A 14,596-nucleotide genomic window follows, 5' to 3' on the forward strand; every position below is an offset into this window, starting at 1 on the left:
AGCAAGAAGGACTAAGCCGAATGAATGAATGAAAATGTAATCAAAATTTTAATATAGATGGATCAAAGTTCAGGATCAAAAGAGGAACTAAAATAAATATATGACATAAATACAATATAACAGTTAAGTGCACAATAACTAGAAACGTCTAAATTGATTTAACACTATTGTACTGTGAAGTGTTCTATATTAAAGATAAAATTGTGATCATTCTTAACCCTTAGGAACAGCTGTGATCTTTTAATTATTTATTAATTTTCTTGTGTTAGTGCAAAGAGCATAGATGCATCTAATTTTTATTATATTCATTCATTCATTTTCTTTTCGGCTTAGTCTCTTTATTAAAATGGGGTCACCACAGCGGAATGAACCACCAATTTATCCAGCACAGGCCCTTCCAGCTGCAACCCATCTCTGGGAAACATCCATACACACTCATACAATATGGACAGTTTCCCGGAGGAAACCCACACGCAGGGAGAACGTGCAAACTCCACACAGAAATGCCAACTGACCCAGCTGAGGCTCGAACCAGCAACCTTCTTGCTGTGAGGCGACAGCACTACCTACTGCGCCACTGCGTCGCCCTGTACATTATATATTATATTTAAATGATAAAAAATACTAGAGTAAAATACTTAAATTAGTCTGCTCTGGTGGTTTATCAGTTGTTATGGTAACACAAGTATATTAATTGATCTGTTGTGGTGATTCTGTGGTAGTTTTATACAACTATAGTGTATATAATGTGATACACCACAGTTTACTGTAGTAAAAACTAAAGTATACTACAGTATTTATTACAGTTCATTATTAGTACTACAGTATGCTGCAGGAGGCATTAATGCTGTTACAGTATGATCCACTTTACTATAATATGATTCAAAGACACTATAAATAAACTAGATATTAAAGTTTGAGGACAAACTTTATGGTGGCTTGAAAAGTCTAAACGTTTGAAGTCGTTTTGAAGTGTAAATAATTGAAGCAGTTTTTATGAAGTTTGAAACAGTCGGCATAGATAAGTACATTTATGTTAGCATGTTTCTAGTATAGATTGGCATGTTTCTTGGTAGTCGGTTGCTAGGTTGTTCCTAGTGCTTGGTAAGGTGTTGCTAGGTGGTTGCTAAGGTGTTGCTAGGTTGTTGCTAAGGTGTTCTTAGTGGTTGCTAAGGTGGTTGCTAAGTTGTTGCTAGGCGGTTGCTATGGTATTCTAGGTCATTGCTAGGGTGTTCTGAGTGGTTGCTAAGGCGTTTCTAGGTCGTTGCTAGGCGGTTGCTAAAGTATTCTGTTGTTAGCATGTTTCTAGCATGAATTAGCATGTTTCTACCATGAATTAGCATGTTACTAGCATGTTTCTAGCATGAATAAGTATTACTATAGTATTTTTCCAGCAAGCATAATCATCACTTCTGTCGCCTTCAAATTACAAAGAAAAGTCACAGTGACTGGTAAAAATAAGATGGTGTATAATTAATATGATGAAATATGATTGACATGAGGCTTCTTTTGAGTGGCCATCAGTAAAGAAATGTACAGTTGAAGTCAGAATTATTAGCCCCCCTGAATTATTAGCACATTAGCACATTTCAATTATTCACACTCCAACACATTTCTAATCATAATAGTGTTAATAACTCGTCTCTAATATCTGATTTATTTTCTCTTTGTCATGATGACAGTAAATAATATTAGACTAGATATTCTTCAAGACACTTCTATACAGCTTAAAGTGACATTTAAAGGCTTAACTAGGGTAATTAGGGTAAAGTTAGGGTAATTAGGCAAGTTACTGTATAATGATGGTTTGTTCTGTAGACTATTGAAAAAAACATATAGCTTAAAGGGGCTAATAATATTGACCTTAAAATGGTGTTTAAAAAATTAAAAACTGCTTTTATTCTAGCTGAAATAAAACAAATAAGACTTTCTCCAGAAGAACAAATATTATCAGACATACTGTCAACATTTCCTGAATCTGTTCAACATCATATGGGAAATAATTAAAAAAGAAGAAAAAAATCTAATTTTAATAATTCTTCAAGTGTATATAGCTTTTGTCTCATAACAGTAGAGTTTACTACTGGTTATTGTATTTTTAACCGACACACACACACACACACACACACACACACACATTTGATTATTTTATTTGGAATGACTAATATTAAAGCAACACAGCATGCAAATAATCACAATGAGCTTATCATGTTTCACAGTACAAGCAGTGTGCAAATAAATACAATTACTGAATATCTATTACAAGACAATATTAAAACGCTCAAATCGCCTCTACACAAAGAAGTAAATAAATAAATACATTAAAGAATATCTTCAAATTAGGGATAGAGATGAGATTGTCTTTTCTAAACATGTAGATCAGTGTTTCCCAACCCTGTTCCTGGAGGCACACCAACAGTACATATTTTGTATGTCTCCCTTATCTGACCCATTCGTGTCAGGTTTTGGGGTCTTTTCTAATGTTCTGCTGAGTTGATTCAGGTGTGTTTGATTAGGGAGAGGTTGAAAATGTGTACTGTTGGTGTGCCTTCAGGATCAGGGTTGGGAAACACTGATGTAGACTACCTATTATTGCAGACAGAGCAGTATTTGGCAATTTGTTTAGTTTTTCTTACTGACACACACATTTTGCTATAACCCGACACTATTCATCTTGCCTATGATTGAAATAGTTTAATGTATTATAGTGGATTGTCTTTGTACAAAAAGAAATAAATAAACTTAACTATAATCGTGTGTTTCCCTCGTCCTCCAGCAGGGGTTATCCAGGTGACCCAATAAACCTTGACATGTTAGTAGCACAAGGTCACCAAACAGCAGAAAATCCCACAAGCTTGCAGATCTCCATTATATAACGAGCTGTGTTTGTGTAAAAGACCTTGAGCTGCTGGATTTCATCATTTATTTCTCCTCATGTTGTTCAAAACCTGGAAAAAAGTGGAGAATTCTTTGAGTCTGATCATACATGACAAAGACAATGCAAAACATTAACCAATTAAATTTTGGTTAATTAAATCTGATTAAATGTGCAGTAGTGAAGTAGGGAAACGCAAACTAATTTATTTTGACATATTCAATTCAATGATGGATTCCAGAGTCATTTTTGTGCTTCACTTTAAGCATAATTATATATAATATTTGTTTTAATTATGTTTTATTTTTATTTACTTTTGCATTTCTTTGCTTTAATATTCATTGAATATTTCTACTCTATTTTTATTTCTAAATGACGTATAACATATTTTTTTAATGTAAAAGTTTAGTTTATTTAGTTGCATTTGATTTCATAACATTTTTTGTAATGCTTTCCATTGAATAAAGTGTACAGAATATTATGCAGTTTTAACACATGTATTTAGTTATTTTAGTTACTATGAGCTGTAGTTATTTATTGTTTAATTTTCCATACATTAGTATATATTATTTCAGTCCATTAGTATATTAAAGTCTCATTTACATCTGGTTTTCTTCATCTGCAGACGTGCCGGGTCTGAAGGCGTCTCTGTTCGTAGAGGGTCTTCAATACGAGACTCTGAAGGAGATTCTGGTTCCTCTTTATTGGATAGGATGGAGGACGTTTAGTACCTAAAGAATATAACATTTAAAAAGTACCACTTAAAAATATATATTGAAATATTGTATATATAATGTTTTTCTATTTCAAATATTTCCCAAATGATGTTGAACAGATTTAGGAAATTTTCACAGTATTTCCTCTAATATTTTTTCTTCTGGAGAAAGTCTTATCTGTTTTATTTCGGCTAGAATAAAAGCAGTTTTTAATTGTTTTAAAGCCATTTTAATGTCAATATTATTAACCCCCTTAAGCAATATTAGTTTTGGATTGTCTACAGAATAAACCACTGTTATACAATGACTTGCCTAATAGGGTTTTCACAATACCATTAATTCATGTTACGATACTATACCAGCTGAACTATCGTGATACCAAGTAGTATTGCGACACTGTAATTCATAACTCAAATCCATGAAATAAAGAAAACTGTCAGAAATACTATATTTTATATGTTATAATTCAGTTCAATTCAATTCCCCTTTATTTGTATAGCGCTTATACAATGTAGATTGTGTCAAAGCAGCTTCACATAAAGGGTCACAGTAAATAGGAACAGTGTAGTTCAGTTTGTAGTGTTTAAGTTCAGTTCAGTTGAGCTCAGTTCAGTGTGGTTTAATAATCACTACTGAGAGTCCAAATACTGAAGAGCAAATCCAACGATGCGCAGCTCTACAGATCCCGAATCATGCAAGCCAGTGGCGACAGCGGAGAGGGAAAAAAAACTTCACTAATGGCGAAAGTGAAGGAAAAAAAACCTTGAGAGAAACCAGGCTCAGTTGGGCACGACCATTTTAATTTCTCCGCTGGCCAAACGTCTTGTGCAGAGCTGCAGTCTCAGTGGCGGAGGCTGGAAGCTGGCCTCAGCGAAGACTCGTCTGTCTCTGGAGCGTCACAGGAATCAGTCTCATGTTCTCCACTGAAAATAAAGCAGAAGTGTTGTTATTAGGTCCTGCTGCTACCAACGTTTCAATTAAAACTCAGCTCTAAAGGACAATCTGCACAATCACGGCAAGAATCTCGGAGTGATCTTTAATCCACTCTTGCAGTTTGACAGACATGTAAATGCAGTTGTGAAGAGCAGCTTTTTCCAGCTTAGATTGGTAAACCGTTTCTCTCTGAAGAAGATCTAGAAATCGTGACGCATGCTTTAATCTCCTCTCGGTTAGACTACTGCAACTCTTCATACATTGGTCTACCTCAGTCAACACTCTCGGTTACAGTTGGTCCAGAATGCAGCCGCCAGATTAATAACAGGAACTCAGAAAAGAGATCATCTCTCCCCTGTCCTCGCCTCATCCCACTGGCTTCATAAAACTCAGAGCTGATTTTAACATCCTTCTTTTCACTTATAAAGCATTGTACAGTTCAGCCCCGGCCTATGTCAGTGAACTTTTTAGGCCTTATACAGCTTGTAGACCGTTAAGATCCCATGACCGGTTTCTTTTGTCTGTCCCTCGGTCTCGCTGCAAATCTAAAGGTGATCGAGCTTTCTGTGTTGCGGCTCCAAGGCTCTGGAACAGTCTCCCTCTGAACATCAGGATCTCTCCTTCATTGGATGCTTTTGAATCTAATTTAGGACTTATTTTTACTCTCTTGCCTTTGCGTGATGCATGCATGCTGTTTTATTTGTATTTTATACATATGTATTTCCTTTTATTTTTAATACCAGTTTTTTGTTTTATTTTCGAGTTTATTTTATTGTAAAGCACTTTGGATCAACTACGGTTGTGTGAGATTGTGCTCTATACATACAGTCTGCCTTGCCTTGCCTTGCCTTGGCCTGTCTGAACTTATCTCCTCCATCAGGTCATCGACCTCCTCCTTGGCTTTGAGCTGTTTGTAGGTTTATAGGTTTTATTATGATTATAGGCTCACGGGTTGCTCTGTAATGATAGTATCATATAATGGACTAGTCCTTGGTCGCTTGGTACGGCCTGGTGTAATAATGCCTCCTCAGAGATAATAATAAACCCGGCCCACAGTGGCTCTGAGCTTATCACAGTTCAGTTGTTTAGTTCACAGCAGACGCAGAGGTCAAAGTTCAACCGCGTGTGTGTGTTGTATAAATAAGAGCCAGATGTGAATGTCTCACAGTCTGTAAGAGCTGGAGAAACACACACACACACACCTTCATCATCATCATGGACTGCGGATGTGATTGTGCAGATTTTGCGCAGCCGAATGCCATCCTGTTTAATATTCTCAGCCGTGGAGAGTTCAACTATAAGCGTGTTCCTCAATCTTGTCACTGTGAGAAGCGCAGACGAGTGTGTTTGCAGGCGCCGAGTGAGACGTGTGCGCTGGCGTCAGACGTGTTGGTGAAGACGGTGTATTTCATGAAGAATCTGCCGGCGTTTCAGCAGCTGCCGCCCAAAGACCAGCTGAAGCTCCTCCAGAACTGCTGGGCGCCGCTCTTCATCCTCGGCCTGGCGCAGGACAGGGTGCACTTCCAGGTAAATGAGTTTTTATTTGACAGATTTACCCTCTTAACTCTTGTGTTGGGTCATTTTCATCCACTCTGGGCTGATTTCGAGTCTTAATTTGGCCTCAGCTTTCTCTGTGTTTCAGCAAATGTGATGATTTTTGCTGATAAATCTTATTTTGACACAGATTTTGGAAAAATGCTTTGGAAGTTTTTAAAAACTCATCAATACACTCTGGGTTATCAAGACTCCCCTTTGCTTATGTTGGTGCTGTTTTTCTTCCATTGACTTCCAGTATAATCACATTTATTGACCGCAAAACTATGACAGCATATAATCATGCATTCTTGGTTGTTGCTTGTTTTCCCTGTTAGGAAGAGCTACAATTGGTCATTTTTATATTTAAATTTGACATATTTGTCATATATAACACATAAATAAACAAAAATATTAATTAGTGCTGGGCAAAAATTAAGTCTGTCTGTCTGTCTGTCTATCTATCTATCTATATAAATAATGTCAAAACAAACTTTTATTTTGGATGCAGTTAATCACATTTTAAGAGTTCCCACTTAGATATGTTTGGCGTTTATAGCAGGTTTGACCTGCTGTCCTTAGAGAGAGCCCTGAGCTCGGAGATATTTGAGCCCAGGGCTCCCATCCCGTCAATACGCATATAAAGGGAACTGAGATCAGGTAGGTCTCAAGATCTCCCCTTAGAAAATGAAGGAAGAGGAGGAGATGGGATAGAAGGGGGATTCTTCCAAAACGAAGATAGAGCAGTAGGGGGAAAACGATCCATTTACTGTACGCTTGGATCACTCTGATTGGATTATTACTGATTACAGATGAGCAGCCAGTCGTGCTCAATCATATCACGTGCTGCTTTCATAATTAGTTTATGAAACTTCACTTAATTTTAGCCCAGCACTACTAATAATATTAAATAATAAAACAGCAACAACATATTTTGTATACATGCTTTCAGTGTCCATCAATTCAACAAAAGAGTGTGTGTGTGTTCATGCTAGTAAATGCATTAACTATCATTAACTAATGCAACCTTATTGTAAAGTTACCGGCTATTGTGCATGTTCATTATCATCATATATTGAATTATTCAACATGTTCCAGTTTGTCTGTTCATGTTAATAAATGTATTAACTTACATATTGAATGCAGCCTTATTATAAAGTGTTTCTGTATATTGTTCATTATGATGATTTATTGAATTATTGAAATATTCCAGAGTGTGTGTGTTCATGCTAGTAAATACCTTAACTATCATTAACTAACGCAGCCTTATTGTAAAGTGTTTCTGTATATTGTGCATGTTTATTATGATGATATATCAAATTATTAAAATGTTTCAGGTGGACGAGAGCCCAGCTCCCAGCATGCTGAAGCAGATCCTGCTGAGCGGGCAGGAGAGCGCAGGTGCGGACCCCGAACAGCCCACTCTGGCTGGCGTGCAGACGCTCAAATCCTGCATCAACAAGTTCTGGAGTCTGGATCTGAGCCCAAAGGAGTACGCCTACCTGAAGGGCACAGTCATATTCAATCCAGGTAGGATTTACAGACACTGTAATGATGCATATAATAATTATTTTTATAATGGAAAGGTTTAATTTTATTTTTATTTATTTTTTTAGTTGCTTTGCATTGAATATTTCTATTCTATTTTTAATGCTGGATGATGTGTAATATATTGTTTAATCATGGAAAAGTCTATTGTATTTTATTTTTATTTATTTTTGCATTGAAAATATCTATTCTATTTTTTCTAAATGATGTTTAATATATTTATATTTATTTTATTTATATTTTATTTGTTTGCATTGCTTTGCATTGAAATGCATTGAATACGTCTGTTTTATTATATTTCTAAATGATGTTCAATATATTGTAATTTTGGAATTTTATTTTATTGATTCTTATTTTTTGCATTGCTTTGCATTGAATATTTCTATTCTATTTTATTTCTAAATGATGTATAATATATTTTTGTAATTATGGAATTTTATTATATATATATTTTTTGCATTGCTTTGCATTAAACATTTCCATTTCTAAATGATGTATAATATGTTTTTTAATTATAGAACTTTATTTATATTTATATGATTGGATTATTATTTATGCTTGGTTTTGCATTGAATATTCCTATTATATTTTTATTTCTAAATGATGTATATAGTATTTATATTTTAAATCATGTAAAAGTTTAGTTTATCAAGTTGAATTTTATTTCATTGCATTTTTATACATTGAATAAAGTGTACAAAATATTAGCAATTTTAAAACATGGATTCATTTATTTACTTATTATGAGCTGTAGTTATATATTGTTTAATTTTCCATACATTAGTATATATTATTTCAGTCCATTAGTATATTAAAGTCTTATTTACATCTGGTTTTCTTCATCTGCAGACGTGCCGGGTCTGAAGGCGTCTCTGTTCGTGGAGGGTCTTCAATATGAGGCTCAGCAGGCCCTGAAAGAGGTTCTGGTTCCTCTTTATCCGCAGGACGGAGGACGATTCGCTCGAATCCTGCTCACCGCGTCCACATTAAAGAGCATCACGCCAAGTTTGATCACAGAGCTGTTCTTCCGGCCTGTCATCGGTGACGCTCAGATCCTGGATCTGCTCACTGACATGCTCTTCAGCCGATAGGCAGAAAGTCGCACTACAAGGTTATTATAGTTTACCTTTTTTTATTTTAATTTTAAATTATTTTTTAGGGGTTTTCACCTTTTATTGACAGGACAGTGGACCTCGAGCCAGGAACCGAACTCGGGTTGCCGCAAGCACCTGAGTGCTATATGTCAACGCACTAACCACTAGGCTATTGGCGCCGACGTAGTTTACCTTTTTAAAATTGGTTTTATTATTATTGTTTTAAAGGACTCCTATTTTACCCCTTGTACACGGTGTAAGATCAGCCTTTTGTGCCTCCAGAGTGTGCCTGTAAAGTTTCAGCTAATTTCAGCTTTGATTTAGTGGCTAATTCATAATAATTCGTATGATCTGATTCATACAATATAGTATGATTTGCTGATCACCCAATGATGGATGGGTTTAGGGGTGGGGTTAGGTGCCACGCCTCCTTTTTAAAATCCTACATTTTTGTGACTCCTATTCCTACGAATTAGTCACTAAACTGACAAAACGTAAAATACTTACGTTTTCTCGTGAGATCAGGGTGAAAATACCCATCAGATCATTTATTACACGATGCAGAATATGTGTATTTTGGGCTCAGAGTCTTTGTAGCTTGTGCCTTTAAATGCAAATGAGCAGGTTCTCCTCGCTAATGAAATTGCAATTAACTTAATTTACATTTGATGCATCTCTGGTAAATGGATATATCTATCCCATGCTACGGTATATGCAAATTTAACTAGCTTACAATAACTAAAGCATCAGATACACTGCATTTTAGTTACTTACTATTATTATTTAATGAAACGTAAGCTATAAATGCATAAAAATGCGTAAAAATGTGACCAGATATAAACAGCCCCTTAATGATACCAATAAAATAATATTTTAAACAAACACTAAACACTAAACCTTAATGTGTAAAAGTAAAAAGACAAACCTCTTTATATAAGAGATGTTTATATGCAGGTAAACATGCATATTCGCTGATGTGTTTGGCGCCATCTACTGCTGATTCTCTAAACAGCAGCAGATTTTGCGTCACAGAATAATGAGTGCTTAATTCTGAAAATGCTTATTTATTTGTGCTAATTATTGTTTTATTTTAGTTGTTCAGTAGTTTTTCATTTTTTGAGAATTTCTACATCTTTTTTTACCAAATGTTTTGTTCTTTTTTTGCTCAGTTTCTTTTAGTTTTGGTTTACTACAATAACCTTGCCGCGGACTCACAGATGTCTTAAATATGGAGATTTTTCTTCAGAAACACTGGATAAACCCACACTACATCAGGACTGATCTGAACAGTTACAGACTCTTTATTGTTTACACACGTTCATGACATTTCTGCAGCTTTGTAATGCTGTTTAGGTCACAAAGATGTGATTTATGTTTGAGTATTGATTGTTTCTTGCCCTTTGTTTGATGTAAAGTTGTAATTTTTTTTATACTGGATGTAAAAATGCAAAGTATTCCTTGATAAAAGGCAGCAAACGGAGCTTGACCTATCGTCTCTGTGAGAAAGCCAGAATGTATTTGAGGAAAAAAACATTTGTGTTCATAAATATGCTGCAATAAATTTATTTTTACAGATTTTTGTGTAAATGACAGTTTTTTCTGCACTACAGAGCATTTTCTTTTTACAAAGTGATTCATTTTGTTACAAATTGGTAGCAAATCTCAAAGTCGTGCTTATGGAAATCTGATATATGGTAATATATGCAAATCACCTATTGAACATTCAAAGTCCTGTTTAAATTTCACAGATATAGTAAATATATATATATATATATAGTCAACGTTTGAAGAGGATTAAAAAAAGTTTTTCAAAATTATCCCAAGATAAGTATTTGAAACACTCAAATTTCTATTTATATATATATATATATATATATATATATGCATGCAGTATTTTGTTTTTCTTTTATACTTTTTACATATTTATAAATCTTTAAACATGTTAAAAATATCAACATAATCATCTTGTAAATCTATCTACACACTTTTTGTTTTCCACATACTTCTGAACCCTTTTTTGTAACAAACTGCTCACTGATCTCACTGTTATTTATATAGAAATCTGATAAATGATAATACATGTAAATCACATGTTTAACACACAAGGATATATGCATCATATGTTTCAAAATATTAAAATATTTACATATAAATACTTATAGTTTTGCAGTTACCATGATGTACATATAAGTTTGAATATATTATCTATAATTTCATATACAGTAAAAGAAAATTATGAACCCTCCTGTCAAATTCTATTTTGTTTGTGTTTTAATGAAATTAAAATTTTTTCAAAGTATTTTCTATAATATTTTTATTTTAGATTGGCTTTAATAAAATACCGTTGGTCAGAATTATTCACCCCCCTTTGATTTTTTCTTTTTTAAATATTTCCCAAATGATGTTGAACAGATACAGGAAATGTTCACAGTATGTCTGATAATATTTTTTCTTCTGGAGAAAGTCTTATTTGTTTTATTTTGCAGTTTTTAATTTTTTAAACACCATTTTAAGGTCAATATTATTAGCCCATTTAAGCTATATTTGTTTCAATAGTCTACAGAACAAACCATCGTTATACAATAACTTGCCTAATTACCCTAACCTGCCTAGTTACCCTAATTAACCTAGTTAAGCCTTTAGTGAAGTTTAGTTATAAACAAATTTCGAGAGGATCACGTGCTTATGATTGCTAGCGGCTGGATCCGCATTATCCAATTCTCAATGCACCAATCAGACGACTCCTAAGCTACTACAAATACCCTGGGTTACGTACCACCGCTATCTTCGTTTTGAAGAATCACCCCATCCACCCCTACTCCTCCTCCTTCTTCCTAGATGGGTGACACGGTGGCCCAGTGCTTAGCACTGCTGCCTCACAGCAGGAATGTCTCTGGTTCTAGGCTTTACCAAACCAGCACACATTTCTGTGCGGAGTTTGCATTTTCTCCCCGTGCTCACGTGGGTTTCCTCCGGGTTTCCCGGTTTCCTCCCACCGTCCAAAAAACATGCAACATAAGTTAATTGACTAATCCAATCCGGCACTATAGACATGCTCCTAGTAAATGGTTATCTCTCAAAAGCAACCACTGGCTGTTCATTGGTTATTACAGCGGGGGAGTTCTCCAGATCTACCTGAGCTCAAACTCCCCTCTCGCCTTGCAACGGGAGGGAGCCCTGAGCTCGAGGATCTTATGAGCTCAGGGCTCTCTCCCGGGACAGCATGCCAAACCAGCTTTATAATCAATCATCAGCTCAGTGTGAACTCTTTAAATGTGACTTTAAGCTGTATAGAAGTGTCTTGAAGAATATCTAGTCTAATATTATTTACTGTCATCATGACAAAGAGAAAATAAATCAGTTATTAGAGATGAGTTATTAACACTATTATGATTAGAAATGTACTAAAGACTGCATATTTTAATGTTGAAAACACTAATTAATGTTTCGTTTATTGTGTGTTTGCGTTAGTAAATATTTTAACTAATGGGAACTTGTTGTCAATTTGAACATGTTGTTCAGTAAAAACTCCTAGTATTTATTTTCCTCCACAGCCATGGTTCTTGCTTAACAAGCACTTACAGATAATTACTGAAAAAGGTCAAATTGCATAATGTGTGTGACTGCAGGGTCACTGCACAAAGGTGAAAACACACACACACACACCATCTGTACAACATGTACCTGCACACCTGTATATTGTTTATTTATTTGATAGGAATAATGCTAGTTAATAAACATTTACATACAAAATGTAAACAAGTCTTAAACCTGACTGAAATATAAAACATCCACATCTATAGGCAGGCACACACAAAGACAGACTCAATATAGAACTCAATATAGGGTGCTGAATCAAGTCCCGAGTCTGCATCGTCTCCCATGTTGGTGTGGGTTTCCTCAGTGCTCCGGTTTCCCCCACAGTCCAAACACATGCACTATAGGGGAATTGATGAACTAAACTGGCCGTAGTGTATGTGTGTGTTAGAGTGAGTGAATGAGTGTGTATGTGTGTTTCCCAGTACTGGGTTGCAGCTGGAAGGGCATCCACTGCATAAAAACATATGCTGGAATAGTTGGTGGTTCATTCTGCTGTGACAACCCCAGATGAAAAAGGGATTAAGCCGAAGGAAAATGAGTGTTGTTTTCCTCTGTGCTTTAATTTATTTTGCATAATTTTGTTTATTTCATGCAGATGCTCTTACCTACAAATCAATCCATTTAATATAAAATATGATCGCCTTACAGCGAGAAAGTAGCTGGTTTGAGCCTCGGCTGGGTCAGTTGATGTTTCTGTGTGGAGTTTGCATGTTCTCCCTGTGTTGGCGTGGGTTTCCTCCAGGTGCTCCGGTTTCCCCCACAGACCAAACACATGTGCTATAGGGGAATTGAATAAGCTGAAAAATTGCCCATAGTGTGTGTGTGGGGAGTGTGTGCGGCTGTTTCCCAGTGATGGCTTGCGCTGCGTAATAACATATGCTGGATAAGTTGGTGGTTCATTCCGCTGTGGCGACCCCAGATTAATAAAGGGACAAGCCAAAAAAATGAATGAATGATTGAATTTCTTTTTTAAATAGTCGTCTTGTAAATGGACTTTTTTCATATCACAGTGTACATCGCAGAAAAACTATAAATATCCCAATGTGTTTTTTATTTATTTTGTGCAGCTCTAAGATATCCTGAAGAAGGCTAAAAACAATCAAATATTCATGTAAATGAAGACATGTAAATTAAAGAGATTTGATGCATCAAACACACGTGTTGACTTCAACAATATGAACAGTACACTAAAGAGTACAGGGGAAAACAGCCTTTGATTTCCATGGTATTCTTTGCTAGTATGGATCCCAATGTCTGCTTTTTTACAGCATTCTTCAAAACTCAATAAAGTTTATATTAGTAAATGGTGAATTTTTTTAATTTATTTTTTTATAAATATATAAAAACGTAATATAAACTGATGGAAGTGAATAATCTCTCTGGATGGTGATCTTTGGTGCCCTCTGCTGGTCATTCAATGCAAAAAAAATTCACAATCTAATCCTCATTTATTCATTTTCTTTTAGGCTTAGTCCCTTTATTAATCCGGGGTCGCCACAGCAGAAGGAACCGCCAACTTATCCAGTACATGTTTCACACAGCGGACACCCTTCCAGCTGCAACCCATCTTATGGAAATATCCAAACACACATACACTACGGACAATTTAGCCTACCCAATTCACCAATACCACATGTCTTTGGACTGTAGGGGAAACCGGAGCACCTGGAGGAAAGAACATGCAAGGGAGAACATGCAAACTCCACACAGAAACGCCAACTGACCCAGCCACGACTCGATCCAGTGACCTTCTTGCTGTGAGGCGACAGCACTACCTATGTGTGTCACTGCATCGCCACAATGTAATCCTCACTAATCTAATATCCAGAAGTGCTGATATGAGTACTTTTATAAGTGCTACTTTTACTCACACTTTGAGTAGTGTTTACAACAGATACTTTTACTCTACTCACACCACATTTGGCAAGTGATGCTGTTTTAACTGAGTGTCATATTTCAGTATTCAGGACTAGTCTTTATTTACAGGTTTTCCTCAATTGCTTAGTCTTAACATCCTCCAAACTCTGAGTGCAAATATCAAAAGGGTTTGCTGGAACTTCAGAACTTTATTGCATGTCTGCACAATGTAGTTACTCACCCAAAACAATTCATTAATTCCTAGTTATTGCATAATCTGGCCAAGGCCACCAAAACTAAATGAATGTTTGTCATCGTGTGAGCCACACTGCTCAAAATGATTAGCTGTGTGACAGTCAACCAGGGAAATTAGGATGTAAAACCCTGATATTTGTTGATAGGAGTCGATAGTACATAGAAAAATATATATATGAATATTT

At 35.6% G+C, this 14,596-nt stretch overlaps 1 protein-coding gene across 2 annotated transcripts; it reads left to right on the plus strand.

The window, feature by feature from the left end:
* Positions 1–5,701: 5,701 nt before the first annotated feature.
* nr0b2a (nuclear receptor subfamily 0, group B, member 2a) lies at positions 5,702–10,274 on the plus strand. Of its 2 annotated transcripts, XM_056475352.1 has the most exons (4): positions 5,704–6,051; positions 7,395–7,587; positions 8,455–8,716; positions 9,869–10,274. In XM_056475352.1, the coding sequence occupies exons 1-3, from the start codon at positions 5,740–5,742 to the stop codon at positions 8,694–8,696; spliced, it is 747 nt and encodes a 248-aa protein (XP_056331327.1). In that variant the 5' UTR covers positions 5,704–5,739; the 3' UTR covers positions 8,697–8,716; positions 9,869–10,274. The 2 variants fall into 2 exon arrangements, with proteins under 2 accessions (XP_056331328.1, XP_056331327.1); XM_056475353.1 differs by having other exon boundaries at positions 5,702–6,051; positions 8,455–10,274.
* The last annotated feature ends 4,322 nt before the right edge of the window (positions 10,275–14,596 follow it).

Source organism: Danio aesculapii, chromosome 16 (assembly GCF_903798145.1).
Source record: "Danio aesculapii chromosome 16, fDanAes4.1, whole genome shotgun sequence".
In the NCBI taxonomy this organism is placed as follows: Eukaryota; Metazoa; Chordata; class Actinopteri; order Cypriniformes; family Danionidae; genus Danio; species Danio aesculapii.